Source organism: Hyperolius riggenbachi, chromosome 5 (genome assembly GCF_040937935.1).
Source record: "Hyperolius riggenbachi isolate aHypRig1 chromosome 5, aHypRig1.pri, whole genome shotgun sequence".
Classification (NCBI taxonomy): Eukaryota; Metazoa; Chordata; class Amphibia; order Anura; family Hyperoliidae; genus Hyperolius; species Hyperolius riggenbachi.
Window position 1 is genome coordinate 134,385,443 of NC_090650.1, and position 26,771 is coordinate 134,412,213.

At 44.4% G+C, this 26,771-nt stretch overlaps 1 protein-coding gene across 2 annotated transcripts in view; it reads right to left on the bottom strand.

Moving 5' to 3' along the window:
- Positions 1–26,771, bottom strand: part of LOC137518434 (intraflagellar transport protein 70A) — a 92,618-nt gene that overhangs the window by 64,564 nt on the left and 1,283 nt on the right. For both annotated transcript variants that reach the window (XM_068236277.1, XM_068236278.1), the window contains exons 2-6: positions 12,974–13,039; positions 7,140–7,349; positions 4,682–4,738; positions 3,762–3,897; positions 3,116–3,220 (exon numbers count right to left, since the gene is read on the bottom strand). In XM_068236277.1, the coding sequence (XP_068092378.1) occupies positions 3,116–3,220; positions 3,762–3,897; positions 4,682–4,738; positions 7,140–7,349; positions 12,974–13,039 (574 nt within the window). The remainder of the gene's footprint in view (positions 1–3,115; positions 3,221–3,761; positions 3,898–4,681; positions 4,739–7,139; positions 7,350–12,973; positions 13,040–26,771) is intronic.

A 26,771-nucleotide genomic window follows, 5' to 3' on the forward strand; every position in this document is an offset into this window, starting at 1 on the left:
TAACTAGTCATTAACTAACCCTTTCCCATGCATAATTCTGCAAGCAGTCATCTTGTGCATCACACCTTATTGGGATCAACATTACTCTCTATCATACACTGTTTCTCCTAAATTTTCTCCTAAGAGATATTATTTCATCTTCTGTTTAAGATAACTTTCAGCACTCTGCCATTGAAAAAGTACCAAATAGTACAGTAACCTACCACACAGCAACTCTCTGCTGAACACTTATTCTACAGTCCTACCTAGTACGGTAAGTCCATCTCCCCTCCTCCCCTTAGGTTGTAAGCCTTTGGCAGGGTCCTCCATTCCCCAATGTATTCTACATGATCTTGTGCACCTTTCCTATGAATGCCACTAGTACTTGAATTACTGGACCTACATAACCAGCCCAAAATCACATGATCATGTATTATGTACAGTTTGCCTATAACTTTATCCTATGTTGTGTAACCTTGTTAAAACTGTCATCCTTTGCATCATTGTATTTATCTATTATTATTATTATTATTGTTATTGATTTATAAAGTGCCAACATATTACGAGGCGCTGTACAAAGTAAGAAACAAACATAGGGTACAAAATAATACGGACAATGGTATGTATACACCAATATACAAAATACAGAATTGGTACAAAATACAGAAATGGTGCAAAATACAGAATTGGTTGTCCAATGCTGCGTAATATGTTGGCGCTTTATAAATACAATAAATAATAACAAATAGAAGTGAAAAAGTACTATCAAATTATTCTGAGTATTCTCTTGCTGGAGGCTTAAAGAGACTCTGAAGCGAGAATAAATCTCGCTTCAGAGCGCATAGTTAGCAGGGGCATGTGTGCCCCTGCTAAACCGCCGCTATCGCGCCGCTAAACGGGGGTCCCTTCACCCCCAAACCCCCCACTGCAACACTTGGTCGCAGACTTGGTCGCTCCTGCAGGCAGGGCTAACGGCTGCAGCCCTGCCTCCAGTCGCGTCTATCAGCGGCGCATCGCTGCCTCTCCCCCACCCCTCTCAGTGAAGGAAGACTGAGAGGGGCGGGGGAGAGGCGGAGATACGCGCTGACAGACGCGCGTGGGGCAGGGCTGCGGCGGTTAGCCCTGCCCCAACCAGGAAGCGCTCCCCGGCTGTACGGAGGAGATTTGGGGGATCAGGGACCCCCGTTAAGCCGCAGGATAGCGGCTTTTTAGCAGGGGCATGTGTGATTTATTCTCGCTTCAGACTCTCTTTAAATTGCATTTTATTTATTATGTGAAAATATCACCTAGGAGAAAACTCAGGGGGAAAAGTTCATTGCATATAGACCTTTATGTTTTGCAAAGTGAGCTCTCATAACACACATATAAACCAATTTTGCGAGAACAACCAATACTCCAGCTCACACCATTAACAAAATACAAACAAGCTTGAAGTGAAACAGGTAACCGTGGTAAGCAAGTAAGAACATGCACAGCAAAAACCAATACTCCTATAAGGAAAGCAAGCAAAAAATATATGTGTGTGATACATCAAATCAATACAGACATAAACAAACAGACCGCGCCCATTAGATCATTCCTCTTTAACACCACACTCAATCCAGCCTGATTAAAGTGTACCCAAGACAATGGGGATAGAAGAATTTATACTTACCTGGGGCTTCCTCCATCCCCATGAATTCTGTGGGCTCCCTCGCCGTCCTCCCGAGCAGCTCCGTGTGTCTGCAATCCTTCCCATTAGTAAGGCTACAGTCGCATCAGTCGAGCTGAATTGTGCATGCGTGGACCTGGTGGCGAGTACCCCCTCATTGCGCTCCTGGTGACGGGTGGACAATGAGAGGATGCACGCCGGCAGGTCCGCGCATGCGCACAAATACAGAACGCTCCTAGCAACGGAAGTATGATGGGGATGCGTGCGCAGCCATGTTGCTCATTAATCTTCACAGTTGCTCTACATCAATCTTCCACTTGTAGGCCAAGTTTGTACCATCTCAAACAGGTGAGTCACAATATTCAGAGCCCTCTAAAAATTCCGATCAATGTTGCGAGAGCTTCTTTTGAAACATGCATGCTCCCAAAAATGCGTAGTGTAAAGAAATATCCAGGTACCATCCAGCAATAGGATCTTAATCAGTAATCCAAAATATTACACTGTGATTATATAAAATACGAGATCACAGCTGATCTTAAAAGGTGTATTGGCGCATAGAGGTGGGGACAGGAGCAGCAAACTGGTTGTGCTGGTCCTCTTTGCTTCCTCTGCACCCACCTCTGAGGACTGATCAAGTCTACAGATCAGCATTATTCCCATATAATATATAATCATAGTGTAATTTTGTGGATTACTAATTAAAATCTTATTGCTGGATGGCCCCTGGATATTTCTTTACACGACAAAGAGTACCTGAAACCCGTTCATCCTAGGGCAAATACTTCAAAAAGGATGTAAAAATGGAATGAGCAGGAGGTGACACCCCTTAATTTTGATACATTAACACACTGCATGTAAATATAAATGATATTGATTTAACTGAGTTCCATAGTATCTCTTCATTCTATTTATGCGCCCAATAATGTATAATGCACAGGATGTCTGCTTACAGAGTTATGTATGGTGCAGGGTAAAGCATATACCACAGTGGTAGAAGCACTCAATGGCATCTATTTATTAGCTCACTGTGTCAAGACCCAGCTCAGGTGCTTCTCAGAGCTGATACACAGTCCACAAAATAAGGGTCAGCACTACCTTGAAAGTAATTATAGGCCCTTTATTGAAAAAAATCAGTATAAAACCATCTAAGAGGTCAAAGGAACAACCTCCTTCTTTGTCAAGCTGTTATGCATAGGTTGGTCAGGTGGTAAAATTGGTCAGTTTTGGCCAATCATAATTTGTATAATCATAATGAAACAAAGAGCAAAGTAGGTGTTTACTGTCATGTTTCCATTGATATATATGGTAAAATACATGAGGGTGCTTCGTCTCTGGTTCTCTTTAAGTGTATCTTTTTCATCAAAGTCAACTTGATCCAATCCACCACCTGCATTGTGTGTATGAGTTTCAGTGTGCAAAACAATAATATTAATATCTGCAATATATTTCTCACAAATATAAAATAGCCTTACAACGGTAACTTACCAGGGTGCTCTCTGATGCCATGTTCTACTATATCAGCTATATGTTTTAAAGCAGGGACATATTCTTTCATGCTGTAGTAACACACAGCAATGTTGTAAGATAAATCTGTACAAATGAGAATTAAAAAAAGTGAAAAAAACAAACAAAAAAAAACAGTATGGCTCTTGCTACAACTGCTATAAAACCATCCAAACTGTACATAATAAACACATCCTGGTGTTTATCGCTATAAAGGCGGCTTGACCACTATTAAAAGTCTGGTGTGACTTGGCACTCTCAAGCTCCACGTTGATGATTATAGTCCTCCATCTGATTGTACTCAGACCAAATGATTAGCAATTATGGAAGTAAAGATTCCAGGAAAAGCACATATAGATGACATTTCCATATATTAAACAACAGTAATGTGCACAGTTGTTTCCTGAGGATATTTTGTTATTTCACTGATGTAATTCAAACAATACTGTACATCCTATTTGGATCTTTGTTTTTTCAGCAATATGTAAATAAAAAAATAACCCTCCCTATTATGTATAAATAGCAACAGTAGAGGAAATGTAATTAGCTGGTTTTTGTACTTAAGTATTTATATTATACATAATCCAAGCATTTTTCAGATGTTGCTTTCAGTTTATTTATATTGTACCTTGCTTGTACCCCACAACTTGCATAGCAGCAAGGAATTTTTTGCAGGCCTCTTCATACTGTCCTTCTTTGTAGAGAAGACAACCCAAATTTATTTCACTGTCTGGATCTTCAGAAGGCATTTGTTCAACTAAGCTCTGCAAGACACCAAACAACAGCTCACACTAAAAAGTATAATGTACATCCCTTTCTAATTCTTCCTCTACATCTCACCTCTCTCGCCCCATCCCCATCTTTCTGTCTTACCATATTCTTTTGCTATTTCCCTACTGCCATCCTCCCCCACATCCCTCTCTCTCCCATCTACCTGCCTTTTGAACTCATCATTCTTGTACTCTCTTTACAGCTTTACCTGCTAACTTTCTCTTTCCCTGTCACTTTCATTCACTGCTTCTTACAAACCTACAGTTTATACTTTTCATCCTCCAGGATTATCCATATGGGTAAACTTTTGCTTGATTAACACAAACACAACCCTATATTTTTCCACATACTGGCTAAATAATTTATATTTACTATATAGATTTAAAACACAATACTAAGATATTTTTTAATATATCTTTGGAGAGACATGTTCAAAGAGATGCAAATAAACCCAACTAGCATGCACACTTACGGTAATGCAAATTGTATACGATTGAGCTAATTAAAATCAACAGGACATGCACGGGATTGCCCAATTCCAAGTTGCATATATTTTGCATTTAATCTGCATTTAAGCTACAATTATGAGGCTTTCATCAACCATCTTCAGCTTTGGATGGTGTGACAAAGGGTTAGAAGCTCCTTTGGATTTTTTACCCTATCCTGTGGCCCCAACTGTGAGAATTTACATCACTTCCTGTCCAGACAGGAAGCATGGAAGTCTCTAGAAGAATGAAAGAGACAGCAGCAAATAAAACATTTTTGTAGAATATTTACCTTAGCTCCTGAGAGGTCCTCTTCTCCATACTTAATGCAAGCTTGTAATTTCAAAACCTAAGAAATCAGAATGCTAAGTTATAAAAGCACCAGCATTTGTGGGGAAATGAAGGGCTACAAGCTACCTCACTGCTCTGTTTTTATAGAATCCACAAACTCTTCCTAAAAAAGCTACAACTTTGTCACAGCGTGGAAAAGCACCAAACGTGCCATAAAACACACACAGCAGGGAAAATAAGTCAATGCTTTTCTCATTTAATATACTTTAATGTAAACCTGACATGAAGAAAAAATTTGGCTTTTACTTACCTGGGACTGACAGCGGAACAATGGAGGACACAGTGGGACCTACCAGACTACTTGGGGCTGGTAGAAGCCCCGGGTAAGTAAAAAGCCAACTTTTTCCCTGTCTCAGGTTATATGTAGTAAAATGAAGTGACAGAAGGAATAAGTATTGAACATACTTACAGCTATTGCGCAATTTTCGATTTTTCAATTTTATTTGGTAGCGCACCCAGGCTATGCATATACATAGGTTAGGATTTAGTTAGTTAGTGTTAGGCCCCTCCCATGGAGGATTGACTTCTTCGCAGTGGGAGGGACGAGTACTTAATAGGTTGCATGCAAGCTATAACCTTCAGTGGTAGACAGGTCATGTGTATGCTCGATGTGTATTCGACCCCACAAGTGGGGCTTGCACTCTTTTGCAGGTAGGCACTAGTCTGTTTTTAAGTAGCGCTTAAGTAGCGCTGCTCATTTCCTTGCTATATACTTACAGCTATATATTTAAAGAGAACCTGTAACAAAAAAAAGTTCCCCTGGGGGGTACTCAAATCGGGAGGGGGACGCCTCAGGGTCCCAATGAGGCTTCCCACTCCCCTATAGCTGCAGGCAATCCAGCGCTGGCTCCCCCAAAGTGGCCCGGAATCCTCCCTCGACAAGCCTGACAAGCGCTGATTTATTTATCTTTCCTGGCTCCAGCTGGGGCACTGCTCTCCGCACGGAGATAGGCGAAAATAGCCAATCTCTGTCGGGTCCGATCTACTGCGCAGGCGACTTGCGCCTGCGCAGTAGGGCGGGCCGACAGCGATCGGTTATTTCCGCCTATCTCCGAGCGGAGTGCCGATACTGTGTCTGCGCTGGAGCCGTGAAGGTAAATATTTACATCCCGTTGTTCGGGGAGCTTTATCTCCACCGCCGTGGGACTGAAGAGGACGGGGAAGCCTCAATAGGATCCGGAGGCTTCCCCCACCCGAGGTGAGTACCCCCCAGGGGAGGTTTTTCCTCATCATAGGTTTTCTTTAAAGGTATACATGTAGCATTAATGGGACAGAAATTCAGATGCTTACCTTGATAGAGGGAAGCCTCTGGATCCTTCAGAGGCTTCTCAGGACCTCCTGCTGACCACCACTGGACACTAAGACCCTCTGAAAGTTTATAGCTATGCTTCTGTTCATGAACAAGCACGGCCACAGTGTGCAGACGCAGGACGCATTGCGGCTGTGCAGCAGCGTGGAGCTAAGCCTGATCATGAGACTGTATGGTCACGGATGGGACATCGGCTGCCCACTTTCTTAGACAAGCTTTTGTTGAAGCCCTTAAGTTATGGTGGGTCCCAACACTAGATCAGTTGAGGCAAAGGGGATGGCAGAAGCCTCTAATTTATCCAGAGTAAGTACACATTTGTGGCACTTTTCTCTCTCCAGGTTTACTTTAATACTTAGCAGAATAGCCTTTGCTGGTAATGAGAGCTTCACTATGCCTCCTGTATGCAGAGACTAGTCACATGCATTGCTCAGGTTTGATTCTAGACCACTTTTTGACTCAAACTGTTTTCTAATCTTGAAGGTTCTAGGGGGACTCTTTTATGAGTTTTGATTGTCACTTCTTTCTATGTTTTCAATTGGATACACGTCAGAGGCTTTAATGTGTATTTATATTTTTCATGTCAGGTGATTCACTGATTTTTTTCAATGTAAAAATCAATTGAGGGTTTCCTTGGCTGTGTTGTCTTGCTAAAATGTTCCCCATCATTTTATCAGCATCCTGGTCAATCGTGGCAGATTCTTATCATCAACGTCCCTATACATTTCAACCTTTCTTCAAATATATGATGTCTGCCAGTATAATGTTCACAAACACCCCATACTATGATGTTCCCACCTCCAAACTTCACTAATGGCATGATGTTTTCGGGTTATGCACAGTGCCCTTTTTCCTTCAAAAATTTGCACTGAAAGGGGCGCAGGATCAGGTCATTTGGTTGCCATGATCGGCAGGCGTCTAACATAAGCCTGTGTTAAATTTCTTTGTATGTGTGGATCACTTGGGTTGTTACCAACATCTGGCGTACATTTTATTTAAATAGCCCCATTAGAAATAGATTTACTGAGCACAATGTTTTTCAAACTGTTTACCTGAAAGGAGTTAAGCACTGAATATCATTAATTGCCCTTACCTTGCTTTGGTAGACATTGTTCTCCAACAGGAAGGTTGCTTTCATGGCCTCTGGGTACAAGCTTGCCTTGTACAGGGACTGAGCGTAATATAGTTTATATTCATCCACTTCAGGGTTGATCTGCGTGAGCTGCTCATAACAGTCAGCTGCTTTCACAAAGTCTTGCATCTGAAAGTAGCAGTAACCCAAGAGGGACAAGCAAGCCCTAGACTAGAACACAACAAAGGAAACATTCAGCACAAATTTATACTCTGGTGCAAAGAAGGGACAGGAAAGGCTCAATAGGACCCAAAACCTTCCCACTCCATAGGCAAGTATCAGATTTTTTTTCTCACTTCAGTATCACTTGGACATAAGAGAGATTGATGACTTAAAGGAGAACTCCTGCGTACGTTTAATGAAAGAATGTCCTTAGTTACATCAGTTTTTGCAATACATTTTGGAATAATTTTTCTTTCCTGAAAAGACAGTGTGCAGTGCATTATGCTTACATTAACTTGGAGGAGAGGGGATGTACGCTTGCTGTGGTGATAATGATGAGCAAGTACTTTTCGGCAGAAGGCAGTAATACTAGTCCACAATGTGATTCTTTGGACATGCACATTGAAAAACAACTGTATTGAGAAGGATATGGAGGCTGTCACATGTATTTCCTTTTAAACAATACCAGTTGCTTGGCATCCTGCTGATCTTTCAAGAATTAGTAGTGTCTGAATCACACTCCTGAAACAAGCATGCAGCAAATCCAGTCAGACTTAAAGAGAACCTGTACTAAAAAAATAAAATAAAAAAAAAAGCCCTCTCGGGGATACTTACCTCTGGAGAGGGAAGCCTTAGGGTCCCAATGAGGCTTCCCTGTTCTCTGTAGCTGTGGGGAATCCAATGCTGGCATCCCCTGACACCTCCCCCGACAAGCAATTATATATTTACCTCTCCGCGATTTTGTGCAGGCGCACTAGCGGCTCTTCGCTTGGGTAAGACGGAAATAGCCGAACCCGAACGTATCCGCTCTACTGCGCAGGAGAAATAAAGCAGATAAGATTGGAGACGGCTATTTCCCTCTTAACCTGAACGGAGAGCTGCTAGTGTACCTGCGCAGGATTGTGATAGGTAAATATTTACCTTGCCACAGTTGGGGGGGCTGTAGCGCTAGATTGCCGGGACACCAGAGGACAGGGGAAACCTCGTTAGGATCCAGAGGATTCCCTCTCCCTAGGTAACTATACCCCAGAAGGTTCTTTTAACATTACAGATTTTCTTTAAGTCAGAAACATCTGATCTGCATGCTTGTTCAGGGTCTATTGGTAAAAATATCAGAGACAGATGATCAACAGAACAGCCAGGCAATATGTATTGTATAAAAGAAAAAATAAAGAAATTATACACAGTGGGATGCAAAAGTTTGGGCAACCTTGTTAATCGTCATGGTTTTCTGGTATAAATCGTTGGTTGTTACGATAAAAAATGTCAGTTAAATATATCATATAGGAGACACACACAGTGATATTTGAGAAGTGAAATGAAGTTTTTTGGATTTACAGAAAACATGCAATAATTGTTTAAAGGGGTTCTTTCGCGAATTAGGAAAAAAATAAAAAGTGGTTTATGCATAAACTATTAAACATCCTTCTAAAATAGTGTAAAACGTTTTTTTTTTTAAAAAAATGAATGGATTCATCAATACAACATGTAATGTAAATAGTGACGGATGAAGGACTGGTAGGCTAGTCCATTTGTTAAGGGTGTTTTTTTTTTTACTTTCGTTTCACAACCATAACTGCTGCCTATGTAGTTTTCAGTGGTACAACCCACTTCTAGCAGGAATCGCAGTTTTAGCTATAACAGCTGAGCTCCTCAATATGTGTTTACATTGTTGCCAGGTAACCACACAGACCCCAGTGCAGGGAGTCATTTGTGCAAAGAGCCATAAGCTGCTGGGAGAATGAGCCAGAATCAGTCCCATCTACACCATATGATTCTTTGTCAGATTCGATTCAATATGATTCGATTCATTGATTCAATTCGATTCAATCAGACATGTCCGATTCATGATTTGATTCAATTTGAAATGATTTGAATCGAATCATGATTTTTCCCCTCGTTTGAGCCAATCCTGAAACATGCAGCTTCCAGGGTTGCTTACCGCCATGTTTTCGTGTCCCTCTGAGGGGGTGAAAAACAATGATTGCTGCAGAAAGCCACCAAAAGATGTTAAATGCTTTTCTGCACACTTGCAGAAAAGCATTTGACCGAGATACCCGGCAGTTGCCTGTGTGAACTAGCCCTTAAAGGACACCTGAGGTGAAAATAAACTGATGAGATAAACAATTGTATGTATTCTCCCTCTCCTAAAAAATTACTTCTTTAGATATCCCACAGTTTTATTTTATATTTAAATCTACTTTTTAAATGTTTACTGATTCATTGTTTCATTCATTGGTTCTGCTCAATGACACATTCCTTGAAGTATGCTAAAAGTATTCCTTAAAGAGCTAAAATCTATGAACTATTGACCCTTTCTATCTCTTTCCTGCTTTCAGACGCCATTTTCTGCTAGGAAAGTGTTTTATGGTTGTAATTCCTTATCAGTGAGGGTTACGCTGTAGTCTGACCCAGTCCAGGCCCAAACAGAAACTGTCACTTACATACCTGATGTTTAAAGGGTACCCGAGGTGACATGTGACATGATGGGATAGACATGTGTATGTACAGTGCAAAGCACACTAACTATACTGTGTTCCTTTTTTTGTTTCTCTGCCTGAAAGGTTTAAAAATCAGGTATGTACCAATATGTGACACTTCCTGTTTGAGTCATGACTTGGTGAGACTACAGTGTAACCCACAGTGATAATAAATTACAGTCATAAAACACTTTCCTAGCAGAAAATGGCTTCTCAGAGCAGGAAAAAGATAAAAAGGTTCAATGGTTGATAGATTTTAGCTCTGAGATACTTCAATTAATGTGTCATTGAGCAGAAACAATGAAACAGTAAAAACTTAAAAAGTGTATTTTCACTTCGGGTGTCCTATAACTCTTTCAGGCAGAGAAAGAAAAAAAAGCAACACAACATAGTCGTCAATGCGCTTGGCACTGTACATATACATGTTTACCTCATCGTGGCACAAGTCACCTCGGGTTTCCTTTCATCCTGTTTTTTGAGGACGATTGGAGACCGTAATTTTTTGCAGGTCTATTGGGGCCAACCCAGAAGTTTATATTAGTGATACTAGTGTTTTTAAAACCAATGTTATTGTCTCCAGAGCTGTTAATCAAGAATTAACTTGCTCTACTTATCCCTGAGATTAATTCAGATATCATTAGTTGACTATAGAGGGAATTTTAGAGATGTGAGAGTTTTTTCAGTCGACAAGTTCTGAAGGACAAAAAAAACAAAACTATCTTTCTATTTGTACTCAATACTCAATCTAATGAAACTGCATGGAGTTCTCCCTTAAGCACATGGTATACAGTTGTTATGATCACGTCTGCAGCATGTACTGCTGGCTGCAGTTTTACGGAAGACAAGCAGTTTTTGATGTCATTACATGCATTTGCTTGCATAGTTTGGTTTGCACTCAAACTAGTTGCTGATTCCATCTGCAGTGGCTCTGCAGCTCTGGCCAGCTCAGGATTGAAGAATTACCATTAACCTGTGTGGGAATCTGCATGTCTGCTCCCATTGGATGACCTCAGTATAAATATCTGCTTCCTGCAGGGCTCCACGGGCTATCATAGCTTCAGGCAGGGAACACACTCGACTGTTTTCGTGCGCGTTTTCTGCACAGAAAAACTGAAAACTCATGTTAACCCTCCTGGCGGTCTAATGTTTTCTGCCAGGAGGCAGCGCAGCAGTTTTTTGTTTTTTTTAAATCATGTAGCGAGCCGAAGGCTCGCTACATGATAGCTGCTGCTCAGCGATCTCCGATCAGGAAATCCCGTTCAAAGAACGGGATTTCCTGGAGGGCTTCCCAGCGGGATGACGTCACCGACGTCAGAGACGTCTTTGGGAGTCCCGATCCACCCCTCAGTGCTGCCTGGCACTGATTGGCCAGGCAGCGCACGGGGTCTGGGGGAGGGGCGGCGCGGCGGAGCGGATAGCGGCGATTGAGCGCGGGCCGGCGGCGATCGGTGTGCTGAAGCAGCTAGCAAAGTGCTAGCTGCGTTCAGCAAAAAAAAAAAAATTAAGCAAATCGGCCCAGCAGGGCCTGAGAAAACCTCCTGCGCGGCTTACCCCGAACTACGTTCGGGGTTACCACCAGGAAGGTTAATCAACGAGCTAGTCCACACTTAAGATGATGTTCGCGCGCAGAAAAAAAACTGACATTCTGCATCATGACTCTGCACATTTTGTCAGTTTTCTCTATCAATTACATCAGCTGCTGTGAAAAAACGTGCGCGTTTTCCTGCATAGAAACACACTTGGTGTGCAGAAAAAGTATGCAGAAAAACGCGTGCAGAAAACTGAAAGACAAGTGTGTTTCCTGCCTCAGCATAAGCCTGATTTGCTGCTGCTGCTCTGGCCCCAGACTGTGTTCATAGTTCTAATGTCAATTCATGTGGACTGCACTGATCTCCTGTGTAGGAGTAAGTGAGTCCTAGTTCTGTTCTGTTTATCAGGCTGGCACCACCAAGTAGAAAAGTAAAAAATTAGCTCTTTATTGATCAGTCATAAAATGACAGCATGGTCAAAAATAAGGCTTAGGCGGCCTAAGCCTTATTTTTGACCATGCTGTCATTTTATGACTGATCAATAAAGAGCTAATTTTTTACTTTTCTACTTGGTGGTGCCAGCCTCCTTTCTACATTTGACTACTGAGGATTCTGAGGATACAGGGATCCAAGGCTTGGGCACACAACAGTTCCTTTCTATGGATGAGTGCTCCTCCAACTTCTGTTTTTGTTCTGTTTATCAGTAATTGTTACTTTGCTAGTCTTGCATCATATATTGGTTCATCGCCAATATATACGCATACTAGCGTGTTTGTTATTTTCCTTGTATTCGTGCTACGTTGATACATCAGTGTCGCTGATATATACGTACTCGAACTGTTTATATCCTGTGTTTAGTCAGTCAGTTCCAGCATGTTTTGGTAGGTTGCGCGTATCGTGATCACCCGTGCTTAGCTAGTCAGTCCTGTTCCTGTTGTCTTGCATGGATTGCGCTTGCTTCTGCGTAGAAGTAGCGGGTACTTCCTAGTCCTGCTCCAGTTCTTAGTTAGTGTTCCTTGCTTATGTCATATATCGGTTTATCGCCGATATATACATATGTCAGTTAGTCGTTTGTAGTTCATTGATAGCTGTAATCATAATACACTAGGAAATCATATCTATTGTATATTTGTGTGTATTACGTCTGCCTTCTTTGACTCTATTTCCCAACTATTCTGTCCTGTCCTTGTGAAGCACGTCACGTTAAGGAACTACAAGTCTCACAATGTATTGCAGGAGTCTGACAGCTACAGTCATGACTCATAAAGGCAAATGCATTGTGGGATTTGTAGTTCCGTAACAGCTGGAGGGCCGAGTTTGCCCATGCCCGAGTTAGAATCTGGAACATAAATAAAACATTTTAACTGCATGTTCCAATCACAGATAATCTTCTGAGCTACGTATTTATGGCACCAATATTGTATGTCACATTATGCAGCAGCATTTTCTTTAGTTACACGGTAAGATTTAGCTACTGTACATGAAGTGTTGTATGACACATGATACAAGTTATTATGTTTGAAATGGGAAAGAGGCACAAAGGTCCAAACCAGTTACCGTGTTTTGAAACATTTACAGTACAGTATATAGTAATGAGCGTTACAAGCAGAATTATGTCCCTTACCCGATACTGTTTCTGCAGTTCAATATTAAGAATCTGGACTGCTTCTACATATCGCCCCTCTTTAATCTGTGCAAGAAAACATACTGTTATTATTAAAGAGACAAAAGTCATTATATTTCACTTATTGAACAACACAAATGGGTATAGGTAGGTTTACACTATGCTAGAAGCACAAAGGTACGTTCAAGATACGCTGTGCCTGTTATGGTGTTCGTTGCACCGTTCTCGGTTGTGCATCTGGTTCAATCCACCATCCCTCTGGTCCACCTCTGGCAGGGACTAGTGCTGCAATACCAATAGTAGCCCTGGCAGCTCCCCATTGGATGGAAATGGAATGGGCCAATAAGCATCCTCTCTCCCCATGGAGGATTCTCTTTGGTCCACAACTACACTTTTACCACACTTTTTCCGCATGCGGAAAAAACACGCGAAACATTTTGAGAATGTCAACGTGACTGTGTTTTGGTCGCAAACTTCCCGCATGTACTTTACTGCATGCAGGAAGTCTTTGAGAATAGAGCCCATTGGCACATACAGTATTTGCACTACATTGAGAAACCTTAGCCCATATGCAATTAACTTTTTCACCTAGGTCAGTCATCTGCAAACTTGGCTCTCCAGCTGTTAAGGAACTACAAGTCCCACAATGCATTGCAGGAGTCTGACACCCACAGACATGATTCATGAAGGCAAATGCATTGTGGGACTTGTAGTTCCTTAACAGCTGGAGAGCCAAGTTTGCAGATCACTGACCTAGGTGATATTTTCACACCTTGTCAATAAAACGGGACAATCCAATTAACTTTTTCTTCTAAGTTTTCTTTCTTGGAGACATTTTTTTTATCTACAGTTTAAAATAACTTTTGCACTCTGCAATTGAAAAAGTACCAAAAAGTAGGAGAAAAAAAGGAATTCTATTGATAATGTGAAAATATCACATAGGAGAAAACATAGAAGAAAAGGTGAGCTGGGTCAAGTCCAATGCCTTTTAAGCTACCAGCAAGCAAGAAAATACTCAAAATAATTTTGATTGCAGCAAGATTCACAAACAGGAAACTGCCAAGAGTACGTACTCAAAATTTCTTTGTGGGAGGGGTTTCACCACAATATCAGCCATACAGCGCCCCCTGATGGTCTGTTTGTGAAAAGGAATAGATTTCTCATGTAAAAAGGGGGTATCAGCTACTGATTGGGATAAAGTTCAATTCTTGTTCGGAGTTTCTCTTTAAAGCAAATCTATAGTGACACAAAAAAAAATGTCATTTCATCATGCTAGCTCCAATTTCTCCACTGTAAATGGACCGGTGTTTGCTAAATCTACAATAGTGTCAGGCTTGTTCCTCCAATGCTGAAATACTGTATATCATGGAGGACCGGACCAGTGGACAGTCACTTGGGAACCTCCACACTAATGGCCCACCAAAGAAGTTATAGCCTGGGGCCCGCCCCCCCCCCCCCCCATCCTCCTCCACCCCCCCCCCCCCCCCATTTTGGGCTTACATACACATGTACTCTACAAATTTTGCATGATTTTATGGTAGGGAATAGATTGTGAGTACTTCTGAGGACAGTCTCCAATAGGGATATGTCCACATGCAGCGCGCGCAGCGCACCGCAGCAAAAATAAATGGGCGTCACCACGCACTGGAACATCGGCAGACTTTAATAATCAAGTAGTTACATGCCTCATCAAGTAGTCAAATGGCAGCAGATATCCCCACAAAATGCAATCAGATTGGCAGCAGATATCCCTACAAAATGCAATCAGATTGGCGGCAAATTACCCCACAAAATGCAATTAGATTGGCAGCAGATTTCCCAACAAAATACAATCAGATTGGCGGCAGATATCCCCACAAAATGCAATCAGATAGGCGGCAGATTTCCCCACAAAGTACAATCTGATTGGCGGCAGATTTCCCCACAAAATACAATCTGATTGGTGCCAGATATCCCCACAAATTGCAATTAGATTGGCCGCAGATATCCCCACAAAATACAATCAGATTGGCGGCAGATTTCCCCACAAAATGCAATCAGATTGAAGGCAGATTTCCCCACAAAGTACAATCAGATTGAAGGCAGATTTCCCCACAAAGTACAATCAGATTGAAGGCAGATTTCCCCACAAAGTACAATCAGATTGAAGGCAGATTTCCCCACAAAGTACAATCTGATTGGCGGCAGATTTCCCCACAAAATGCAATAAGATTGGTGGCAGATATCCCCACAAATTGCAATTAGATTAGCGGCAGATTTCCCCACAAAATGCAATCAGATTGGCGGCAGATAGCCCCATAAAATGCAATCAGATTGGCGGCAGATTTTCCTACAAAATACAATTAGATTGGCGGCAGATATCCCCACAAAATGCAATCAGATTGGTGGCATATTTCCCCACAAAATACAATTAGATTGGCGCCAGATATCCCCACAAAATGCAATTAGATTGGCGGCAGATTTCCCCACAAAATACAATTAGATTGCATTTTGTGGGGATATCTGCCGCCAATCTGATTGCATTTTGTGGGGGATATCTGCTGCCAATCTAATTGCATTTTGTGGGGATATCTGCCGCCAATCTAATTCATTTTGTGGGGATATCTGCCGCCAATCTGATTGCATTTTGTGGGGATATCTGCCGCCAATCAGATTGGCAGCAGATTTCCCCACAAAATACAATTAGATGGCGATTCCCCTCATATCTATATGAGGACGAGGGTTTCGCCCAATTGCTACTACAATGGTGGTGGGAGTACAAAGATGACAACTCCTCACACATAAAGGATATATATTTATTTTGGGAAGCAGCCAAACCGACACTTAGGGGAAGAATTCTCAGCTGTTTAGCAGGGAAGAGGAAGAAGACACACGAAACTACATGTCATCTATTGAGAAATTGCGTTCGGCCCACAAAGCATTTTTAAGTAACCCCACCCCTGAATCACGCCTGAAGTGGTTGACAGCAAAGAAAAATTCAGACACGGACTATAAGATCAGAGAGAGATACCTAAGATCGTACAGGGATTTATATTTTTATAAATATGGGAATAAAATGGGGAACCTCCTCTCGAGAATGTCGAAACCTCCTCAGTTGAACACTGTAATCACCAGCCTCAGATCTCCGTCAGGTCAGATTCTAAATGATCCCAAATCTATAAATGCTCTTTTTGGCACATTTTACAAAAATTTATATGAACAGCCCAATGCACAGGCCCCACGACCTTCAACCCCACACTGGTTAGATAATATCTCTTTCCCGTCTCTGTCAGAGGAGGAACTGACGGCCTTAAATGCTCCCATAACGCCAGAAGAAGTTTGTGCCACAATTAAAGCTCTGTCAAATAAGCAGGCCCCGGGACCAGATGGGCTCACCCCTGAATTTTATAAAATCCTGAAACAGGAAATAGCCCCATATCTTGTTTCCTTGTCTAACAAGATTCTCAAGGGAGGGCAATACCCTTCATCAGCAAACATGGCTTACATTAAATTGATTCCAAAACATGGCAAAGACCCCTTGGAACCAGGTTCGAACCGCCCCATCTCCCTAATAAACCAGGATCTTAAGATCTTTTCGAAAATAATGGCCGATAGATTAGCAGATTTGCTCCCCAAATCTGATCATGTCAGAGCTTACCCCAAATCGTGCAATGCCGAAAAGGCCTTCGATAAGGTTAGCTGGAGCTGGTTGGAGAAAATATTAGACAGAATGAATATACAAGGGGGAATTAGAAAATTGATCGGGGCTATGCACATTAATCCTACAGCTAGGGTCTACACCCCGGGATTTCTCTCAGAAGAGTTCATTTTGCAAAAAGGCACTAGACAAGGTTGCCCTCTATCCCCTTTATTATTTAACCTAGCTTTGGAACCTTTAATATTATTATTTTTGGATGATCCAGAAACTCAGCTAGATAAAGTATTTGAAACAATTCGGGAGGTGGGATCCATTAGCGGGTTCAAGGTAAATGTATCCAAATCCGAACTACTGTATCTATCCCCGTGCGCCCCCAGACATATCTCGACACACTTTCCAGTCAAAGTTAGCTCAGTGGTCACTTACCTGGGTATAAAAATACATAAAGATCCCAATATGCTATATTCCCTCAACTATGATCCACTAATTAAAGACCTCATACGCCAACTAGCTAGCTGGGAAAACCTGCCAATTAATCTCTCGGGGAGGGCGGCTCTAATCAAATCAGTTTCAATGGGCAGATTGCTCTACCCCTTGCAAACCATTCCCCTGAGGTTGAGGCACAAAGATATACAGGAACTGAATAGGGCCTTCACTAGTTTTCTGTGGAGGGGCAAAAAATCAAGGATAGCCCTCTCCAAGCTGAAACTTCCTAAAATGTGGGGAGGCCTGGCGATACCAGACGTCACGTGTTTGACCAGACACGTGACAGACTGGATAAACAAGTCTAGTCACTACTCAAACTACTCCCTTGAGGCCTCCTTTTCCGAGCCGTGGTCACTAACCGGTCTATTGCATACCCCCCAAAAATACATGCCCCCCAAGCTTAAAAAACAGCAGAGTTATAAAAGACACGGTCATGACCTGGAGAGCTCTCAGGAAAATATATGCAACACCACAGCAAATTTCGAAATACATGCCACTCTGGGGTCTACCAGGTTTTCCAGCTAGCCTTGCTCACGGGGGCTTTTTGTCTTGGTTGGATAGGGGGGTTGAGAACCTTGGGCAGTTGTGTGATTTGCGCAGGGGGAGACTTTCGACTTTTCTAGAGATTAGAGCAAAATTGGAATGCCAATTTTTATATTATGGCCAACTACAGTCATATGTCCATAGCAAAATCAAAGATATCCAGTCCATAGCAACTTTGGATTCTTTTGATAGGTTTATTTCCCCCCATAGACCTCGTCAGTCATTATCCGAAATACATGCTAAATTACAAGAAATAGATTTGGAGATCAAAGCACAACATAACTTTTCCAAGTGGAAGAAGGATCTCCCAATTGAGAACATAGAAGGGAAAATCATAGAAGGATACAGGGTAGTACATAAATTGGTCCCAGGGGAAAATTGGAGGGAATCGCAGCTCAAACTAATTCATAGGGCAAAATACACCTTTAACCACTTGAGGACCCACCATTTACCCCCCCTTAAGGACCAGCGCTGTTTTAGCTGATCTGTGCTGGGTGGGCGGTGCAGGCAGAGCGACCAGATCGCCCTTTTTTCCCCACTAGGGGGATGATGTGCTGGGGGGGGGGGGGGTCTGATCGCTCCTGCCTTGCCTGGGTGTTGCGGGGAGGGCACCTCAAAGCCCCCCTCCGCGGCGAAATTCCCCCCCTCCCTCTCATACCTTTCCCCTCTAGCAATCTGGGCTGCACAGGACGCTATCCGTCCTGTGCAGCCAGTGACAGGCTGTCCCCTGTCACATGGCGGCGATCCCCGGCCGCTGATTGGCCGGGGATCGCCGATCTGCCTTACGGCGCTGCTGCGCAGCAGCGCCGTACAATGTAAACAAAGCGGATTATTTCTGCTTGTGTTTACATTTAGCCTGCGAGCCGCGATCGGCGGCCCGCAGGCTATTCACGGAGCCCCCCGCCGTGAATTGACAGGAAGCAGCCGCTCGTGCGAGCGGCTGCTTCCTGATTGCGAGCGGCTGCTTCCTGATTAATTAGCCTGCAGCCGGCGAAGCAGAACTGTGTCGCTGGTCTTGCAGCTGCCACTTTGCCGACGCGCGGTATGAGTGCGCGGTCGGCAAGTGGTTAATATAACGTATCGGTCACCTCCTGCGCACTACTCACCAAGATGCCCTAAGTGTTCCTTACAGAACGCTGATTTGTTTCACTGCCTGTGGTCCTGCCCGTCAATAGTGATATTTTGGGATAGTGTTTTACTATATATCAGACGCACGTGTAATACCCAACTCAACTCATGCCCGCTTCTTTTCTTGTTCAATTATGTTGAAATCACTGGGTCTGACCCTGTCTCAGCAACTAAACCTGTCTTGAGTAAATTGGCGCATCTGATCATAATAGCAGCACGCAAGGTTATTTTTAATAAATGGATTTATCCAAATGTTCCCACCGTGTGGGATGTCCAAGAAGAGCTTCAGCATCTCTATAACCAAGACAAGTTGGAATCAATCATACACAAAGACAAGAAAAAAGCCGGTTTCTTTAAAAAATGGAAAAGCTTTATTCTGGCATCCTATACGGATATTGAGATCAGAACCTTAATGGAACATTTTAAATACACAAAGTGGTACCTCACGGAACATTTGCAGGGATCTTTGGGTCGACTGAATATAACGTAGGTGATAACGTAGCTGGGGGAAGGTTCTCCGAGATGACAGGGGGGGGGGAGGGAGAGGGGAAAGGGGAGGGAGGAGATATGGGGGAAAACGGGCCTGACATCTGAATAAGTTCAGGAACACACAAATCTTTACTATGAGTGGCTTAAAGCAAAACATATCTTGTAATTGTTCTGTCTGTTCCAAACAATGTGATTTCCCTGTATTTCCAACTGTTGGGAGAAAAATAAAAATATATTTGTTTGTTTTTTTAAATGCAATTAGATTGGCAGCAGATTTCCCCACAAAATGCAATCAGATTGGCGGCAGATTTCCCCACAAAATACAATTAGATTGGCAGCAAAAAGCCCCACAAAATGCAATCAGATTGGTGGCAGATATCCCCACAAAGGCAGGTCCCCAGTTAGTGGGGCTGGTCTCCTGCACTGACGCTATCCAATCACCCTCTCGCAGTACTTCCTGTGAGAGCGTGATTAGACAGTGCAGTGCTGGAGAAAGAGACCAGCAGCGGCACGCAGAGCTATCGATCTGATGCTGGTAAGTGATTCCTGCTCGCTGCCGCTGCTGTCTGCAATTCTGGAGGGGGGGGCGCGGAAGGGGGGCCCCTAGGTGAGGGTGGGAGGCTCCCCCCCCTCCCACTGCTCTGTGCCCACTTTTCCCCCTTCCAGCATGCATGGGGCACTGATACCTGCATACCTAACTGGGGGGGGGAGTGCGGAAGTTGGGGCTCTAGGTGAGGGAGGGGGGGGGGAGCTTCCCCCCCCTCCCCTCCCCGCCGCCTGTGCCCGCTGCCCCCCTTCCAGCATGGGGGCCCCCACTAACTGGGGACCTGCCTTTGTGGGGATATCTGCCACCAATCTGTGGGGATATCTGCCCAGGGCTGTGGAGTCGGTCCAAAAATCCACCGACTCCGACTCCTCTAATTTGCATATTACAATTTTGTTGATTAAAAGTATGTAACGTGAAATTTGTCTCTAACTGCCAACGCTTAGGAATTTTACAAGACAACTGAAGTGAGAAGGATATGTAGACTACTATATTTATTCCCTTTAGACTAAAACTAGTCCTTGGTAAGAGTACTTGTAAAAGGTACAAACCGGAACAAAGAACATCTATCAGGCCCTAGGCAATGTAAGTGTGGGTGCAATTAAAAATGATGGGGATTCTTCCTCTATTACACATTCTTCATGCGCAATCTGAACAAGGTTTATGGGAGACAGACAACACCTCTGTGTTCAATGTGCACAACATTCTCAGTGGATTCCCTGCAGCTCTGTGGGAAGTGCATATGTAGAGTATAGTACTACTGTGTAACAAAGTAAACCTGAGACATATGAAATTAAAGTTTTATACATACCTGGGGCTTCCTCCAGCCGCCTTCAGGATAACCAGTCCCTCGTTGTCCTCCTCCAATTCTGCGCAGGTGCAGAATGTTCCTGGCTGTGGGAGCGGCAAATGGCTGGACTGCGCTGACTGGCTGAATTACCAGGACTCATAGCAGAAGATCCAGGTGGTGGAGGACAGCGAGGGACTGATTGGCCTGAAGGGGGGCTGGAGGAAGCCCCAGGTATGTATAAAACTTTACCTTTCATCCGTCTCAGGTACCCTTTAATTTGTAGTCACCAAACCAAATTTTAACAACATATCAAATTATTTGATTTCATGAACAAAGGGAGTGCATACATTTGCATAAATCAGCATCAATGCAGAATTATTTCCATCTCATTGACCATCTCTATTAGTGACACAGCTACACATCAGGCTTTATTCTTACAGCATAGATGTTATTTAGTATATATGTTACGGCCAGAACCCAAAGTGTGGCCACTTCTAGTTCTGGCCGGCCACTTCGGGTTCTGGCCGGCCAATGTGCAAAGTGGCCGCAGCGCAGCGGCCAATGTTAAAAATAGAATGTTTCCTTTTATTATTAATGTAGTTTTCCGGCCGTCTCTAGCCAAATATAGCAAAACAGTTAGTTAATTTAATTAAATGAAGCTGGCGGCAATGTAGAAGGATGAAGCCGCCCGGCTTCCGCTCCGCCTCCTCTCCTCCGCCCCTGCCTCTCTCTCCTCCCCGATACTGGCAGCGGGGGACATGCGTGTTCCCCCAGAGTCGTTCGTCGCGGCAGGCAATCCTGTCGTTCGTCCCTGCAGAGCGGGTGCTGCAGCCTCCCCGCTCTGCTTTCCTGGCGCCACGAACGACTCTCGGGGACACGCGTGTCCCCGCCGGCTGCCCGAAGGAGAGAGAGAGAGAGAGAGAGAGAGAGAGAGAGAGGCAGGGGCGGAGGAGAGGAGGCGGAGCCGCCAGCTTCATTTCATTAAATTAACTAACTGTTTTGCTACATTTGGCCGGAAAACTACATTAATAATAAAAGGAAACATTCCATTTCTAACACTGGCCGCTGCGCTGCGGCCACTTCGCATATTGGCCGGTCAGAACCCGAAGTGGCCGGCCAGAACTAGAAGTGGCCACACTTCGGGTTCTGGCCGTAACATATATAAGAGATTCCTGTGTACACATCATATATACAGTCACAATCAGATATGTATATCTGACCTTAAAAATACGGGGACTGCTTTATTGAAGCAGCACAAGTAACTAATTTTGATTGGTTTATTTCATTTTTGTGGACTAAGCACAGCTATTACTGTATATATACATTATTTTTAATGACTATTATCTGAGAAAAAGAACATTTTATCATATTTTCTATTTTAATTACAGTTACAAATTCATTAGGAATCGGTGCATTTTTTCCCGACTTTTTTCCCGACTCCGATTCCAGGCACCCAAAATTGCCCCGACTCCACAGCCCTGTATCTGCCGCCAATCTGATTGCATTTTGTGGGGATATCTGCCGCCAATCAGATTGGCGGCAGATTTCCCCACGAAATGCAATTAGATTGGCAGCAGATATCCCCACAAAATGCAATCAGATTGGTGGCAGGTATCCTCACAAAGGCAGGTCCCCAGTTAGTGGGGGCCCCCATGCTGGAAGGGGGGCAGCGGGCACAGAGCGGCGGGGAGGGGGGAGAAGCTTCCCCCCCTCCCTCACCTAGAGCCCCAACTTCCGCTTTCCCCCCAGTTAGGTATGCAGGTCTTAGTGCCCCCTTGCATGCTGGAAGGGGGAAAAGTGGGCACAGAGCAGCGAAGGGGGGGGGGGGGGTGCCGCTGCTGGTCTCCTTCTCCTGCACTGCACTGTCTAATCACGCTCTCACAGGAAGTACTGCGAGAGGGTGATTGGATAGCGTCAGTGCAGGAGACCAGCCCAGCAGCACGCAGAGCTATCGATCTGATGCCGGTAAGCTATTCCCCGCTGCTGCTGCAGGCTGGCTGGCTGCAATTCTGGAAGGGGGTGGGTCTGGAAGGGGGGGGGGGGGGGAACGCAGAAGGGGGGGCCCTAGGTGAGGGAGGGGAGGCCCCTCTTCCCTCTGTGCACAATTTCCCCCCTTCCTGCGCTCTGCCCCCTTCTTCTCAGCTCTGGGGCCCCCAGGATGTGGGGCAGCTGGAGCCCACCGATAGAAAAGTCGGTGGTTTGGTGGCTCAGTCCAAGCCTGTTTGTGGCCACACTCCCCTTCACCAATGAGCGTGGCTGTACTGCACCAATAGGGGCGCGCCTGGGCAGTGAGCCAAAGCTGCTCACCCACAGGCGCTGGCTCCATACTACAGTGCATGTTTGGCTATAATAGTGCAGGTTTAGTACCGCCACACTCATTCACAAAGGGGAGCGCTGCTGCAAGCGCTGTCAAAGTATCCCGGCCAGTGGTGGAGGTCTCAAGGAGGACACAGAAAGCCTCTGGATTAGCCAAAGGCTTTCCTCTTCCAAGGTTAATATCTTCACTTTTTTATTTGTGAAACTACAGGTTTCCAGACAATCGTGTCCAATGTAGCCTGTATACAAAGCTTTAGACTTGCCTCTGCCACACCTCCAGACAACCCCTGTAACACCCTAGTCACGAGTACCACAAGGATTCAAAGAGGAACTGTAGTGAAAATAAAATAATGAATAAAATTGCTTATTTTTAACAAATTCATTTATAGACTATTTAGTCAGTGTTCACCCATAGTAAAACCTTCCCGCTCCATGATTTACATTCTGATCTTTAGTACTGCCAGGTGATCTGTACGGAATGTTCGTTACTGAGAGTTCTATGCACAGAGGGAGATGTCGCTTGCTTGGCAGTTGGAAAAAGCCGTCATTACCCACCATACAATGAGATTTACAAAGAGCAAACAGTCAGGACCTTGGTCATGATATCACACTGTGGGAGGGGTTTCACCACAATTTCAGCCACAGCCATGCAGAACTCCAAGCCCCCCCCCCCCATGATCTATTTGAGAAAAAGGTAAAGATATCTCAAAATGGGGTTATCAGCTACTGATAGGAATGATGTTCAACCCTTGGTTAAAGTTCCTCTTTAATGAGCAAAGGCATATTTTAAAGAGAACCTGAGGTGGGTTCTAACAATGCTATCAGTACACAGAGGCTGGGTTTGCATATTCTGCCCAGCCTCTGTTGCTATACCAATCCCCCCTAAGCCCCCCTGCGCTCTGCTATGCCATGCCCCCATAAATCACCCAGCATGCTGTCGACACACAGCATGTCGCAGACAGCTGTTTACTTCTGTAAGTGTCAGTCTCGCCGCTCCCCCGCCTCCTCCATAGCTCCGGTCCCCGCCCGCGTCCCTTCCCTCCAATCAGCGGGAATCATGGGGGCATAGCAGAGCGCAGGGGGGGGCTTAGGGGGGATCGGTATAACAACAGAGGCTGGGCAGTATATGCAGACCCAGCCTCTGTGTGCTGATAGCATTGTTAGAACCCACCTCGGGTTCTCTTTAAAGAGGAACTTTAACCAAGGACTGAACTTCATTCCAGTCAGTAGCTGAAATCTTTACCTTTTCTCAAATTATCAGAGATGTCTGTGTGGCTGATATTGTGGTGAAACCCCTCCCACAGTGTGATGTCATGACCATGGTCCAGTGTTGCCAACTGGACGGGCAGTCCGTAATAAAGACATGAAATTTCCCCTGTCCGTACTGCCCGTCCTTTTGGGACAGGCGTCCGTTAAAATAACTACTCTCTGGCACTGCCGCTAATTTCTGTGCACACTGCTATAGGCAGCCAGGTCCCCCGCGGCTACACTGTTAGAAGTGAAAGCTTTTTCCCTTTCCCTCCCGCCCTCCAATCAGGAGCTTCTTTTTTATGCTGGTGCCTTCCTCCAGCCAATGAGAGAGAGAGGCAGCCAGCTGACAGAGCTCGCCGCCCACGAACTCCGTCTACAGTAGCAGTGGCACAACAGGAGAGAGAACTGATTTCTGCTCACAGCCGTGTTCTTCAGTTCTTAGCCAGCCAGCCAGGTTACAGGTATAAATCACCAGTGTAATTCCTGTGAGACTGTGTCGTCTGCTCTGGGGGTATATGACCTCTGCAGCCAAGTGCATATGACACAGAATTCCTTTGCTTACTGTGTGTGTGACATTATGCAGAGCCCTGACAGGCAAGGCAGGGCTGCATGTCACACACAATGCCAAATAATGTATAGAAATCTGCCCTAAAGTTAAGCTGTGCAACTTAGTGTACTGTATTATTGTAGTCTAGTATTGCACACAAAACTTTTTTATTATTGTGAGCTGCATGTATTTTCTATTATAGTTTTATAATGGAGATCTATAAATTATATCAGTCATGCTTGTTTCTCAGTGAATTATATAATAGAAAATACATGCACCTCACAATAAAATCTCACTACACCACCAAGGCAAGATTTGGACGTATGAAAAATTTCATAATCTACCCCACTGAAGTAGATGGCTGAAGCTTGCAGCGGACTGGACTGTGGTTTATAAAAGGTGGTGAGCGCTGTATCGTTCATTTAATGAAGTAGATGGCTGACCAGGGTTGCCAAGCATCCATATTTAGAGGGACTGTCTATCCAAATGCTCCCCAAAATCACTTGTCTGTTCTTGCCTGTATTGTGTGCTCCTGCTGTCCAAACAGTGCACTTTCCGACAGCTATACTATGCGCATGCGCTTGGCATGCTTGTTTTGCTGTCCTAGGAAGCTCAGGGAGTAGGGGCTCGAGTGGCCAAGCATGTGGTCCTCCGTGTGTCCCTCATCCAGGATTCAATCCAATATCGCCTTTTTGGCTCCGCCCCTCTATCATGCCAATAATGAGAGAAAGGTAGCTGGGCCAGCGTACCGCGTCATGCACTCATCTCGCAGAGTCTGCACCAGGAAAAGAGAAAGAACAGCAAAGGCAAACGTGCACATGTGCAGCTGAGCCATTCAGCCAGCCCGCATTACTGTGTGTCTTGCCTGAACAACACACCGGCACCACCGCCACGCACTGGCACCAGACCATGCGATCAGTAGCAGACGGAGACAGACCACACTGCGCTGACTGAGAGTGACAGTCACAGTGTCATGAGTGAGAGTGGCCTGCCCGCCCGGTGTCCACTGCAGCAGAGAGGAATAGCAATCCCTTTTAGCCAGGCCTACTGCTGGCTGGAGCCTGGACTGGTGCTGGAGCCTAGAGGAAGCTGTGGATAAGGAACAGTCTGTCCACTACTGGAGTCTGGCAGCCTGGCTCTCTCTGAAAAAAAAATCTAAGTGGTAAGGACTATTAGAGGAATGCTTTCCATCCAATCTTTATGTATATCGTGCTGTAGCTTGTTGTAGGCCTGCTGCTGGTTAAAATGCGCTGTAAATTAGGTGGAAGGTGTTGTGTCCAACTGGGGAAACGCTGCGCCATTATGTGTATTTTCTGGTGAAACACTGCTGCATTACGTGTCTTGCTGTTTGAGGGGGTCTGCTTCCTGTCCCTGGGCCTTTGTTGTTTGTGGGTGGGGGAACATTGTCTAATTACCTTTAGGGTCACTTTGCCTGTGTTTTGAGAGAGAACTTGGGCAAACTGTATTTGCGTTACTCTGTTACATTACAGTTAGCGCCATGCAAATCCTGTAGTGGCCACACCATTTTTTTTGCTACGGCGCCGCACTCCTATTCTGGTCCAACCCCCCAGTCAAACTTGAGAACCCAATGTGGCCCTTGAGTCAAAAAGTTGGCCCCCACCTGGATTAGAGTAGACTGTGATCTCCTCTGAGGACAGTCAGTGGCATGATAATTTACTTTGTAAAGTGTTGCAGCAGATTTAAGTGCTATGTAAATACTTAACAATATGGTAGAACATTACACTATGACAGGATTAAATTGTGAGATCCTCTGAGGATTGAGTAACATGAGTATCTACTCTGTAAAGTGCTGCAGAAGATGTTATTGCTATATACAGGGCTGTGGAGTTGGTACAAAAGTCATCCAACTCCGATGCCTTTTATGAAACCACTGACTCCAGGTACCCAAATATTGCTCTGACTCCTCGACTACACATCCCTGGCTTTATAAATATTAAAAATAATAATAATGGCCAGAGCTTAGCGCCACCCACAACTCTACTTAAAAGTGTGCTTTTAACTCCGCCCCCTGTCCGTCCAAAATTTTGGGTGTCCTGCTTTTTTGGG